The following is a 13,525-nucleotide window of genomic DNA, read 5'->3' on the forward strand; positions in this document are numbered from 1 at the left end:
TGTAGGTGCCACCCATCAATCAGCTGTTACGAAAACTCAAGACCGTTTTTCTCAGCTGCCACCGACAATGAATTGGAGGGGAAGGAAGTGGGTGGTGGCCATGGCCAAAAAAATTGATCCAAAAAATAACACTGGATATGGTTATTGGAACTGAAAGCTCCTTTTACCAAGTGCACTAAAAGCAGTTTAATTTTCTGCGGCCACGTTTGTGTTTTGATCCTTGACTAAAAAAAGATGACTATGTATTTACCATCAAGTTGTTTGGTTCATCTTGTTTCACATTCGACGGAGAGGGAAGGTTGGGAGGATCCGGGAGAATTATTTGGATGGGGCCTCCGCCAGAATCAGACACGGGCTTAGCCAGTGTCCTTCCATGCGGCCGCCTCCTGCTGGGGTGGTGACGTCACACTGCAGGGCCTGGAAGAGTCCAGCCTCTCTCCTGACCTCACCCTTGTCCCCTTGCCTCTCCCTGACATCTGGCCTGACACCTCTTTCCGAATCGAGCGTTCTAAAGGATTCTGGCCCCAGGGGACTCTGGAATTAAAACTTGCACTTTCTGCCAAGAGCTAAAATGCTATTTTCCATCTTTATCCCACTTTCTCCCCATGGGCTTGGAACAAACCCTTGAAACCCAAACCCATATTAAGCCTTTCCTCTCGCTGCATCCCCTACTCTGGTTGTGCTCAGTTTCTCTGTGTGTTCACGGATCTGCCTGAAGCCGGGACTCAGAAGAAGCCAGTTTTGCCCATTGAGCATCCTTCTGTGTTCTCATAGTAGCTCTAACCCCAGAAGCGTCTCAGTTTGTCTTCTCAAAAACTGCTCTCAGGAAGGAAGCTGCACCGACGCTTGAAGGGCCAGCGGAGGACGAATGATTACAACAGCTAGGATTTATGGAGCTCCACGATACGCTCAACACTTCACGTGCATTATCTCGTTGAATCCTCACGGCAGCTCTTACCCCATTTTATAGATGAGGAAATGGAAAGCTGAGTCACGCCACTGACCTTTCTAAAGGGTTCCAAGCAGGAATGGATATGTGCATTGTGGAAGAGAGAGAGAAACTACAACATCAAGTTTACCATCGTACCCGTTGAAGAGAGAGTGAAACTCAGTACGTTCACAATGCTGTGAGACCACCCCACTATCTAGTTCCAGAATTGTCATCCCCACAAAGGAAATCCCGGTCCTGTTCATTAAGCAGTCGCTCCCTACACTCCCCTCCCTCCAGTCAGGCTCTAATGTAGCTATGGAGTTGCCTCTTCTGGAACATTTCGTCTCAATGAAATCACACAGTATGTGGCCGTTTTGCCTCTGGCTTCCCGTACTTAGCATCCTATTTTCAGGATTCATCCCTGTTGTAGCACGTAGCAGTACCTCATTTTCTTTTTACAGCTGAAGAACATCCCACTGTATGGCTAGACCACCTTTCATTTGTCCTTTCACCTGCGGATGAACACGTGTGTGCGTTTTAACAGAAAGACCTTGGTTTTCAAGGAATGAATCCCAGATGTCGGATTTCGGGCAAAACCTCAAACCGGGAGATACGAGACTTGGGAGCAGAAAATCCTTGTGGAACTTTCAAGCAACAGTTTGGAAATCACATACTCTGCGGCTAGCTGTGTGGGAGGGGCAGTAAGGCAGGAAGGTCAAGGGTACTTGCTCCCCACAGGTGTTGCTGCTTCCAAAGCACTCCTGTTGCCCAGGGAGGCTGCTTGGCAAGCTCTTGGAATCGCAGATGACATCTCAGCACTCCCCCCGCGACCCCCACTTCATTTCACTGGAGGAGAAGGGACGAAAACCTGGGTGGGGGTGGGGGTCTTAGGAGACAATAACCAGGTTTCCACAGATGGGCTGCTTGTGGAAGCATAAGCGAGGGGAGGAACCAAGATGCCCCCCTGTAACATTCTGCCCAGCCGCTGTCTGAAGTGGCGTCTTAGGTTCTCTCCAGAACACATACACACGCAGGGAGTCATGCAACTTCCGACAGTGCCGCAGAAAGGTCTTCAATCAGTCTGGTTTAAAACCTGTGGCTGGCCCAAGCTTTGTGGAGCGAAGTACTATGGTGGTTCCCAACAAGGCTTTAGGATCCGCTAGACCTGCCCGTGAACATGGCCTCTACGACCATTAGTTCTGTGAAGTTAGGCTGATGATGTCCCCTCACTCTCTTCATAAAACGGGGCAGTGGGAACCGTACCAAACCTGATGGGATTCTCATGGTCGTATGCGGAGAACACGGCCTGGTGCCTAGGGGAGGCCTTTTTTGTTTTGTTTTGTTTTGTTTTGTTTTTTAATGATTTTATTTATTTGTCAGACAGAGATCACAGGTAGGCAGAGAGACAGGCAGAGAGATAGGGGAAAGCAGGCTTCCTTTGGAGCAGAGAGCCCGATGTGGGGCTGGTCCCAGGACTCTGGGAATCATGACCTGAGCTGAAGGCAGAGGCTTTAACCCACTGAGCCAGCCATGCGCCCCACAGGGAGGCCGTTTTTAATGTCATCATTAATGGCTCTTAATGGCTGCTAGCAGCCATGTCTACTGCAATCTTATGAAGGAACAGGTTAAGGGTCAAGACTGCCAATTCTGGGTTCTTGGATAAAACGAAACCAAGAGCTCAAATGGCCCTCAAGCATATGCCATATACCCTGCAAGGGCATAGAGATGGATGGTGCCTCCTCCATCCATGTGGGACCCCTGCCACAGAGCCAGCCGAGAGCCGCAGGAGGGGGGCTGCACACTCTGCCAACCCATCATCTTATAGTAATTCCTATGGATTTTGTCCAGTTGCTAAATCTTCCGAATTTGGAGGAGGGGAAAAAAAAAATTCCCCACACAAAATTGTTCCATTTGAAGACATTTTTATTTGGATACCTGCCTGGGTCCCTGGCAGGGTGGGCCTGTCCTCTGTGGGGGCAATGGGACATTTGGGGGGAGGATGATGGCCCTGCCCTGAGGGGGTGTCACTAAGGGGTATGAGACAGCGTGACAGGTCACAGAGGGCAGCAGAGTATAAATAGGGCCGCTCAGGGGTGCAGGCTGAGAGAGTGCTTAGTCTCTCACCAAGACTTCAGTTTGTACTTCACACTACAAACTGCAAGCTCTTCTCGTTTTTTTTAGATTGAAATCCCAGCACCCACCAGCGTCCCCTCGGTCACCCTCAGATCCCCCCCACCCTGACCCCTGTCTCTGGGAGGTTCTGAGACAAAGCGGGGGCCTGTGGCCTGTGGCCTGTGGCCTGTGGGGCGCGGGGTGGATTTGGGACCCCTGCCACAGAGCCAGCCGCGTGCAGCAGGAGGGGGGCTGCACGCTCTGCCAACCCAACAGAGGTCGAGGAGGAGGAGGAGCTCCAGGGACCGGCCCCCAGACCAACGCCCACCCCTCGCCGGCCCAGCCCGATTGTGCTACCAACTCAAAAACATGGAGTCTCTGACGCCTTATCACACCGCCCACAGCGCCTCCAGGGTGGGCATGTTCAACACCGCCATGGGGAAACTCCAGCGACAACTGCGTAAGGGCGAATATGACCTGTTTAAATACGCACCCATGCTCGAAAGCGACTTTGTGCAGGTCACCAAAAGAGGGGAAGTCGTCGACGTGCACAACCGAATCCGAATGATGACCGTGGGCATCGCATCCACCAGCCCCAGCCTCCCGCTCCCAGATGTCCTGCTGCTGGCCCGCCCGGCCACCGGCTGTGAACAGTACTCCGACCAGGGCCACGCCACCAAGGGAAAAGGCCGCAAGGCTTCCACCACCCTGGAGCTCACCAGGCTCCTTCCCTTGAAGTTTGTGAGGCTTTCTGTTCACGACCGGGAAAAACAAATGCTTCGCCTCAAATTCGCCACCGGCCGCTCCTGCTACCTGCGGCTGAGCCCCCCACTGGATGCACAGGAAGACCTCTTCCCCTACTGGGAGAGCATTATCCAGGTACTGAGGCCGCCGCCGGTGCCCACTCACAGCAGAACCGACGCCGCTCGAGCAGAGGACATGCTGGACATGCCTCTGCTGGAGGACGACGACGGCAGGAACGCAGCAGGCGCAGATGTCCAAATAATCGATCAGGACCAGGTCAGTGTCCGGAGCCTCCCCGAGGGCTCTGAGGTGGCCGGGGCCACCTCTGCAGCTTTTGCTGGCGGGGAACAGACCATCCAGGACCCCCCAAAAACCAACAGCCTGCCCACCTTCGCTGCCCCCGCTACCCCCCCGGGGCTCTCCAGGGAGTCGGCAGCAGGGGCCACGTCCGAGGCGGCGGCCGCCGGGGAGGCCGCGGCAGCCGCGGCAGTGGCGGCGGCAGGGACAGCAGCAGAGTTCGCAGCGGGGGAGGCCGGCAGATGCCTGGCGTTCGCCGGGCCCGGAGCTGCCGGCAAGCCTGCGGGAGAAGCCGCTCGGGACGCGTCGGAAGGCCAGCTCCTCTGGGACGCGCCGAGCTCGGCGGGCAGTGGGGAGCCGGCGGGAAGGCCGCCCCGCAAGCGCCGGGAGGAGGAGCGAGCCCCCCGCACTTCCCGCCACCGCAGGGCCGCCGACAGCCGCCGCAAGGCCCGGGGGCACAAGATCGCCCCGGCGGACTCCAGCCGCTCCTTAGGCAGCCACAGAGCCGCGCGGGAGCACAAGGAGGACAAGGGCCGCAGCAGCCCGGCGCGCGGCAGGCGCGCCCCCGACGAAGGCATCAGCCACGCCCCCAGCGCCAAGGACTCCGGGACCTCCCACAAGTCGGGGCGGAGCGTCTCCGGCGGCAGCTCGGGCTCAGGCACCAAGATGCTGGGCAGGATCCGCAGGTTCCTGAGGAACCTGAGAGTCAGCCTCACTGCCTGAGGCGCGCGGCCTCCCCACACCGCAGAGACGTGCCCATGGGGGAGAAGACTGCGGACACGAGCGGTGTGGTGTGGAGGCCATCGCCCAGGCGGCGGCGAGCAGCCAGGGCTTGGAGAGCGCAGGGAGCCGGACATCTGAGGTCATGGGGGGATGGAACTTCCTAGGCCCAGATATTGGGCCGCTGGGGGACCTCTCCCAGGAGACATTAAACAAAAATAAAATTAAAATTTTATTTTAAAAAATGGCATGCTGCATTGTGTTTGAATTTCTAGGTCCTGCAGCCCAGTGGTGACCTCACAGGGGGGCTGCCACCTAAGACCCAAGGGTCCAGTCGAGGACCGCCCCCACCTCACACCCATGCTCAGAGCCAAAGCATCCTGCCTCAAGGCCTGTCTGGCTTGTTTCTCCGGGCCACAGTTGAAAGTATACTATGGCCCAGAAAGCTCCACCTCCCCCATTTCTCTAGTTTAATGAATGTTCCTAACCCCTGAAGGTCCATAGACAAAGAACAGGGACAAAGAAAGAATGGGGGGGGGGGCTCCTCATCTTTGGGGATCTGCCAGCATCTGCCAGCAGAGGGGAGCAGCAGCCTGTGCTGGCAATATTCTCAGCTAGACTGAGAACCTGTCTATACCCAGGGTATATACCAAGGAAAGAACTTGCTAAGGCACTGAGAACGTTTATAGCAAAAAGTAGCAAAACACTGCAAGCAGCCCAAATTACTATCAGCACCACTGACAATAGAGTGGGATGTGACAGAGATAGTGTACAGCTGCATACCCCGGCCTAGCATAAACACCGATTCTGTGGCTGTCCCCTATTCCACCTGCAGAATAGTTCCAGAACAAAAATCGAAAGTACATGTGGTAAAACATTTTAAAAGTACATGTGGGACAAAACACAAGGGAACAGTACACGCAAAATTCAGGACAGTGTGAAAAGGCAAGACAAGATCATGAGGCGAAGACCGGGCTTTCAGTGCTGTTGGAAATGTTCTGTTGGGCCATCAGATCTCTGCCGTCTGAATGGTCCGCGAAATGCCGGGGCGGTTATGATGAAATTTCTGCTCCAGACATACCAACACCTTCCCTTACGTTTTCACTCTTATGTACGCACAAAAGTGTTTGTCTTCTGTCTGGAAGGTCTGGTCTCTTTAAATTGGGTTCTGGGTTCTTGGCATAAATTACCGACGGTACATGTAATCTCTGTTTTACACATAGGAGCACTGAAAAGTGAACTTGTTCCTACGGCACAGTGGAGCCTTTGCAGAACAGTGACCCACTCCTTTATGCAAAGCATTTCCACCACTGTGTTCCCAAACTCTGCACCAAATGTGCTAGATTGAGGGGAGGGAGGGATCGAGCTGGGGGACTCTTGGTAGTGGGCCTCTGCGAGCTGGCTTTTGAATTTCGGTGAGTTCCCGGCCGTCAGCTGGTCTTCTCTCAAGAGTGCCCAGACCACCCGTGAGCGGTGTCTGGCGCCCAGACTTCCATCCCCAGCCTCTGTGTGACCTGCACTGCAGCCATAAACAGCCTGGGGTTCCAGGGACCAGTCGGGAATCTCCCTACAATCCGTTTCTCCCACCGCCACTAACTAACCTTGGGCACGGAGAAACAATTTAAAGGGGTTTGCCCTTACCAAGTCTCCCCTTCAGAGTTCAGAAAACAAATCCTTAAACTTCACGTGAGGGAGATAATCTGTTAGGTCCCAGCATCCGTGCTTGGCCCTTCAGTGGGGGAGGAGAGGAGTCTCTCCTCTTTGTGAAGGGAAGGTGGCCGTGGCCATGGGGTGGGGGCACGGAGGAGGAAGGAACGGAGCCAGGGACCCCCACACAGTCACCGTTTCCTCGGGCCGAGCAAGGTTCACAACCCCAGAATGGAGAATTATTGGAGCGAGTCCAGTTATTCTTAAAGAATACAACATGCCAAAGATTAGATACGGTTTGGCCCCGCGAGGAAAACAACCTCAGAATCATTAACCCAGGGGTGCCTGGGTGGCTCAGTGGGTTAAAGCCTCTGCCTTCAACTCACGTCATGATCCCAGGGTCCTGGGATCGAGACCCGCATCGGGCTCTCTGCTAGGCAGGGAGCCTGCTTCCTCCTCTCTCTCCGCCTGCCTCTCTGCCTACTTGTGACCTCTCTCCCTCTGTCAAATAAATAAATAAAATCTTTAGGAGAAAACAAAAGAAGAAGAAGAAGAAGAAGAATCATTAACCCAGAGCTTCAGAGAAGACTCGTTGCTATGGGGAGAGAGAATTAATAGTTGACTCGTAAGCAGCTTTTCCCTGGACTCAAGGCAGCGAAGTTACAAAAAGAGCACTTCCCATTCCTTTGACCCTCTGATTTCCACACAGGCAAGTGCAGGTAAATGCGAGTGTGGAATAAAGACATCTGCATAGCACTTGGCTGTTGAACAGCACTGAGCCCCTTAGAGCTCATTAATGATTTAAAGTTCATCTGATTGTCCCAGGTCTCCGTTTGGCAGATCAGCAAAGGGGAGGTCAGAGCATTGAAAGGACTTGCTCAAGGTGGAGGCGATGGTTCAGAGAGGGGTGAGGCAACACCTCCCACGTATCACCCACTGAGTGCTAGCTCGGCCTCCCGCGGGGAGCTGTGGCGTCGATGGGGAAAACAGGACAGGCTTGAGGAGTCATCCCAACTCTAAGTGGCAGATACAAGGAGAGACGTGCATTCAGGGCACAGGATCCATTCCGAGGAGGGGTTCCTGGGCATGGGAAGGAGTCTGAGGTCGAGGAAGGGTTCACAGAGGAATCAGCAGCTTTAAGGGCGACTAGGGCTCTGCCAGGCGGAGGAAGTATGGGGAGCTAGGGCACAGCATGGGGAGGCGCAGGTCACAGAAAAGAATGTGGGCAAAGTACAAAACCTCGAAATATCACTTGTGTTGAGCAATTACAGGCATTTCAGTACTGCTGGTTGGAGCCCAAGGGGAGAAGTGGGACGTGAGGCTGGAGAATCAGGCTGCTGGATCTTCGGGCACCTGGGGTGCTGTGTGAATGTCTGGGCCTTGGGGAGCCGTTGAAAGCCAGGGTGCACAGCTGGCGGCCAGGGGGCTGTCTGGAGACCAGCGATCCTCCAGGAAGCCAGGATTGTATTAATCCTGGCCAGAGATGAAGAAACCTAATCCTGGGTGGCGTTGGGGAAACAGAAGGGGGCAGAGTCAGGAGGTGTTGAAAAGATGGCACAGGACAATTTTCCATCCCACAGCCTGCCTGGCGGGACAGGGAGCTCATGGCATAGGTTCAGCACTCCTCTAGAGGAGGGAGAACAGACCAAAGGGGAAGTGCCCTTCCCCGCAAGGAGGAATGTCTTAAGATACAAAAGAGCTTCTAGGTGGCTAAGGGGGTAAAGCATCAGGATAAGGCAGCCAAAGGGAACTGGACAGGAGGCGACAGCTCCTTGAGCTGTTCCTTGTGCATCTGGGCAAGATGGATTCCCACAAACCCTCCTCCACTGTACAGGTAAGAGTCGCCCAGTAGAGCCCCTTGTGGCCACATCCCGGTACTACGGGCTATTGCTTGAATGGTGGGAGCCAGCACTGAGGCTAAGGGGCAGTCCCCCCCTCCCTTTGTCACATCACCATTAGCCTAATGTCAATCCCAGAGTTGAGGGGATGGGTGCGTAATGTCTCTCAACCAGGCTGCATGGCTCCCAGGGCAGGGCAATGGCAGAGTGTGGAGTGGCCACAAGACGGGTACCCTAGGAACGTGGGGGTTCCGACTCAAGGGGATAATGAGTGACCATCCAGAACAGGGGTAGGGTGGAATTAGTGTCACGGTCTCTCTGCAGCCTAGAAGTCATTCGAGAAACAGTTGTTGAGAGCTCCTACTATGGGCAAGATAATTCATGTATACACACACCTACCAGGAACGCAAATCAAAGTGCGGCGGTGGCCTTGGGTAGCGTATAGAAAGAGGCATCGTAGAGAAGGGAAGGTCTGAGCAGAGAGATGATGGAGAAAGAGGAGGACCTGGGAGCTTGGGGGTCTTGGGCGATGTTTCTAGATGACAGACAAGAACAGCGCGCCCAGGATATCGTGTGTTTAGGGGATAGGGTGGGGGAGGGTAGCGGGAAGGGGGTGAGGGTGTGTTGGGAAATGAGGCTGGAAGGGGAAATGAGACCGCGGCATAAAGCAGAGACCAGGAATGCTACATAAACCCCTGGGCCCCGTGATCTTCGTTACTGCAAATGGGACCTGTAATCCAGAAATGAAGGGCACATAGAGCTGGAATTTCCTGGAGCAGAAGAGCAAGAGAACTTACAATGTGTTACGGAAGTTCATGTTTTCCCACACTCTGTGAGTGGGTGTTTTCCCACAGGTGTGCTGAGGAAATGATACCACTCAGCTTGGGGGCACCCGGAGGACCCAGCCAGTTGGCTTTGGCTGCCGGGAGCCCCATGTGATACGCCAGTACGCCATTCCAATGTTGCCGTTTCCTGCATGTGCCGTGACCTGCACAAGCTTGGGAAAGATCTTTCTAGAAATGCCCTTGCGTGCGCACAATACAGTTGGCCTCGAGGAGCCTCGGAGAAGCACCTTCCTTGGAGGGCTGGCCTCTTTCCCCCAGTTTCTGTGGCTGCTGACCACGTCGGCCCGGTTTCTTTCTCCCACGGACATAGTCACGGCCCCAGCACCTTGCCATACGCAATTTACAGGAGATTAAAGAAGGAGAAATTAAAAGCCTCCTGTCTATTACATTTCATTTAATTTTAAAAATTAATTAAAGTTTTTCATAAAACCTTTTAGAAAGTTAAATGAGTTATTTCAAGAACTATCCTTTGCTTCGAGAGCATGCCCTTCCTCCTGTTGTTCACATTTGAGCTGGAGATAGAACATCATACGAGAAGCCCCTCCCAGGTTCTCTACCACCCGGGGGAACCATTACCCTAACCTCTGACATCGGAGACTCATTTTGCTTCTTTTTCCACTTTAGGTAAATGGAATCACGTTGTATGTATTCTTTGACTCCGGGTTCTCTCCCTCAACAGCAGAGTCATGAGGTTTGTCCATGATTTTTGTGGCAACTATTCCTTCTCACAGCTATATTTCATTACAGATATATTTCATATTCGACTACTTACTGATTCCTTCAGCCTTTGGTGGGTGTTCGAGTTACTTCCACTTTGGGGCTAATAAGAATAGTGCTGCTATGAACATTTATATGCAGAACTTTGGGTAAAACTATACATACATTTCTGTCAGACATATAGAAACGGAACTGAATACACACATATGTTCAGTCCCAGATGCTAATTCCACAGTGACTGTCCCATTACTTTGCGCTCCCACCAGGAATGCGTGGGCGCTCTGCTGTTTCCCATCCTCGCCAACATGTGCTGCTTCTCACCTCTTTCCTTCTAACCGATCTGCCGGGATGGGTGCCTTTTGTCCCTTTTGTCCCATAAAAACACACTTTTTAAAAAAAAAAACATAGTGCGGTGACCTATAGAAAATGGTAACTTTGTGGTAATGTCCTGGACAGGCAACGTGAGAAGTTGGCCTCCCAATTGTTTTGAAATCTCACACATCTCTGAGCTCTTAAAAGTCTTGTTCATACATGTTTAAGGGTTTCCCGTTTTAAGGAAGCTTGTATTTTTAGAAGCCTCTCCTGCCATCCTTTTGCTTTATAACAAACGCCCCCCCCCCCAAAACTTTGTGACCTAAAAAATGATATCTCGTAGATTGCTCTACATCAAGAATTTGGGCAGGGCTCCACTGGGAGCGGTTTCTTCTGCTCCTCATGGTAGCAAGTGAAGTGAACCAGCAGTCAGGGCTGGCGAGTCCAATCTTCACTCACGAGTCTGGTGCCTTGAGGGAGATGGCGATAAGGTGGGGTTCTCCACAGGAATGCCTACACGCGGCCTTCCTCATGGTGCTCACGGGTAGTCAGATTGGCTTCCCTCAGAGCAAATATCTCAAGATAGCCAAGTGGAAGCTGCTTCTCCCTGAGCCTCTGAAGGCACCCAACGGAACTGCTGCCACATTCTACTGGCTACAAGTGAGTCAGAAGGACAACCCCGGTTTTAGGGGAGAGAAAATGAACTTTTCCTTCTTCACAGGGCAATGACAAGACCACATTGCAGAAGCACGTGGGGGCGGCGATGGTATTGTGGCCTTCTTTGGAAAACAAGACTTGCCACTCCCTCACCTCCCCTTCTAACAATGTCCGCCAGGCCAGGATGTACCTGAGGAGCCCTGAGGTCATTGTGCCACCTCCAGGTTTCCTACCTTCCCCCTCCTCAACTCCCCTCTTAGGTTCTTCCTTCGTTTTACTTTATTTTCTTACCCCTTTCTTGTCCTCCCCCTTTCAGTGAATTAAACTCACAAGAACCCGCACCGGACGACTCTCGGGCCCCTTCTCCCTATCCCTCGCCACATGCCTTCAGGCTCATTGACCCCCGGCAAAGAGAGACAGTACTGGGACAGCTAGAACCACACAGCATGTCAGACCCAGAAGGATCTTGACTAATCCCAGATGTACTTTACATATGAGGAAGTTGAGGCCTAGAGAGGAGAAGGGCTTTCCCAAGGTCAGCTGCAGAGTTCTGGCCAGCACAGCAAAAGCCTAGTCCACAGTGGGTCTCAAAGCAGATCTACAACTTTTCCTTCCATTTCTGACTTCCTGGAACTAAAGCCATTTGTTTCTGTTTCTGGTCCACTCCCTCAACTTCACGAGGACATTTCGGCCTCTTGGCCAAGGGGCAAAATCAGAGAGGTCCGTCCCAGCCCTGGCCCGGGACCCAGCCTTCAGAGATGGACAGGGGGTCTTGTGGATGGACCAACTCAGGCTTAGGGCAACCAGACCCCCTCCAACCGACTGACTGGACCCAGACACAAGGGCTCCTTTCTGATGTTGAAATCCAAGAACCCTCTAAACTTGACCAGCAAGTGGCAACCAGTTCAACCAAGGCGCCCTTGCTCTTTGCCTGCACACAAAGGTATCCGTACCAGGCTAGAAATAGAAATGGGGTGCTCTGCCGCTAACATCTCTCTTCGGAGAGAGAGTAGCTTCATTCCAGGTTCAGACTCCTGTGCACATGAATGGGAGCTTGCTCCTCTGAACTCCTGCACGGTTCAAGCTAACCCCTGCGACACCAGTGTCCTGATTTTGCTGCTTTGCTTGCACATCAGGGACACTGCCCAATCTCTAAAGATCCACTTGGTGATAGCACCTGTTTACCCCCACTTTCAGGAGATAATCTAGTTTCTCTAAGGGGTCGGGGGGGGGGTGGTGGTGTGTGGAATTTCTCACATTTACCCTCTGGTTGTAGGTGTAGGTGCCACCCATCAATCAGCTGTTACGAAAACTCAAGACCGTTTTTCTCAGCTGCCACCGACAATGAATTGGAGGGGAAGGAAGTGGGTGGTGGCCATGGCCAAAAAAATTGATCCAAAAAATAACACTGGATATGGTTATTGGAACTGAAAGCTCCTTTTACCAAGTGCACTAAAAGCAGTTTAATTTTCTGCGGCCACGTTTGTGTTTTGATCCTTGACTAAAAAAAGATGACTATGTATTTACCATCAAGTTGTTTGGTTCATCTTGTTTCACATTCGACGGAGAGGGAAGGTTGGGAGGATCCGGGAGAATTATTTGGATGGGGCCTCCGCCAGAATCAGACACGGGCTTAGCCAGTGTCCTTCCATGCGGCCGCCTCCTGCTGGGGTGGTGACGTCACACTGCAGGGCCTGGAAGAGTCCAGCCTCTCTCCTGACCTCACCCTTGTCCCCTTGCCTCTCCCTGACATCTGGCCTGACACCTCTTTCCGAATCGAGCGTTCTAAAGGATTCTGGCCCCAGGGGACTCTGGAATTAAAACTTGCACTTTCTGCCAAGAGCTAAAATGCTATTTTCCATCTTTATCCCACTTTCTCCCCATGGGCTTGGAACAAACCCTTGAAACCCAAACCCATATTAAGCCTTTCCTCTCGCTGCATCCCCTACTCTGGTTGTGCTCAGTTTCTCTGTGTGTTCACGGATCTGCCTGAAGCCGGGACTCAGAAGAAGCCAGTTTTGCCCATTGAGCATCCTTCTGTGTTCTCATAGTAGCTCTAACCCCAGAAGCGTCTCAGTTTGTCTTCTCAAAAACTGCTCTCAGGAAGGAAGCTGCACCGACGCTTGAAGGGCCAGCGGAGGACGAATGATTACAACAGCTACGATTTATGGAGCTCCACGATACGCTCAACACTTCACGTGCATTATCTCGTTGAATCCTCACGGCAGCTCTTACCCCATTTTATAGATGAGGAAATGGAAAGCTGAGTCACGCCACTGACCTTTCTAAAGGGTTCCAAGCAGGAATGGATATGTGCATTGTGGAAGAGAGAGAGAAACTACAACATCAAGTTTACCATCGTACCCGTTGAAGAGAGAGTGAAACTCAGTACGTTCACAATGCTGTGAGACCACCCCACTATCTAGTTCCAGAATTGTCATCCCCACAAAGGAAATCCCGGTCCTGTTCATTAAGCAGTCGCTCCCTACACTCCCCTCCCTCCAGTCAGGCTCTAATGTAGCTATGGAGTTGCCTCTTCTGGAACATTTCGTCTCAATGAAATCACACAGTATGTGGCCGTTTTGCCTCTGGCTTCCCGTACTTAGCATCCTATTTTCAGGATTCATCCCTGTTGTAGCACGTAGCAGTACCTCATTTTCTTTTTACAGCTGAAGAACATCCCACTGTATGGCTAGACCACCTTT

The 13,525-nt window shown here is 52.6% G+C and overlaps 1 protein-coding gene across 1 annotated transcript; it reads left to right on the top strand.

The window, feature by feature from the left end:
• The first annotated feature begins 3,036 nt into the window (after positions 1–3,036).
• LOC131814932 (Golgi-associated RAB2 interactor protein 4-like) lies at positions 3,037–5,019 on the top strand. The gene is given in 2 exon segments (XM_059146409.1): positions 3,037–4,804; positions 4,807–5,019. Coding segments are annotated over 2 exon segments (1,557 nt in total). The 5' UTR covers positions 3,037–3,412; the 3' UTR covers positions 4,972–5,019.
• Positions 5,020–13,525: the final 8,506 nt, after the last annotated feature.

The sequence above is a fragment of the Mustela lutreola genome, chromosome 14 (genome assembly GCF_030435805.1).
Source record: "Mustela lutreola isolate mMusLut2 chromosome 14, mMusLut2.pri, whole genome shotgun sequence".
Classification (NCBI taxonomy): Eukaryota; Metazoa; Chordata; class Mammalia; order Carnivora; family Mustelidae; genus Mustela; species Mustela lutreola.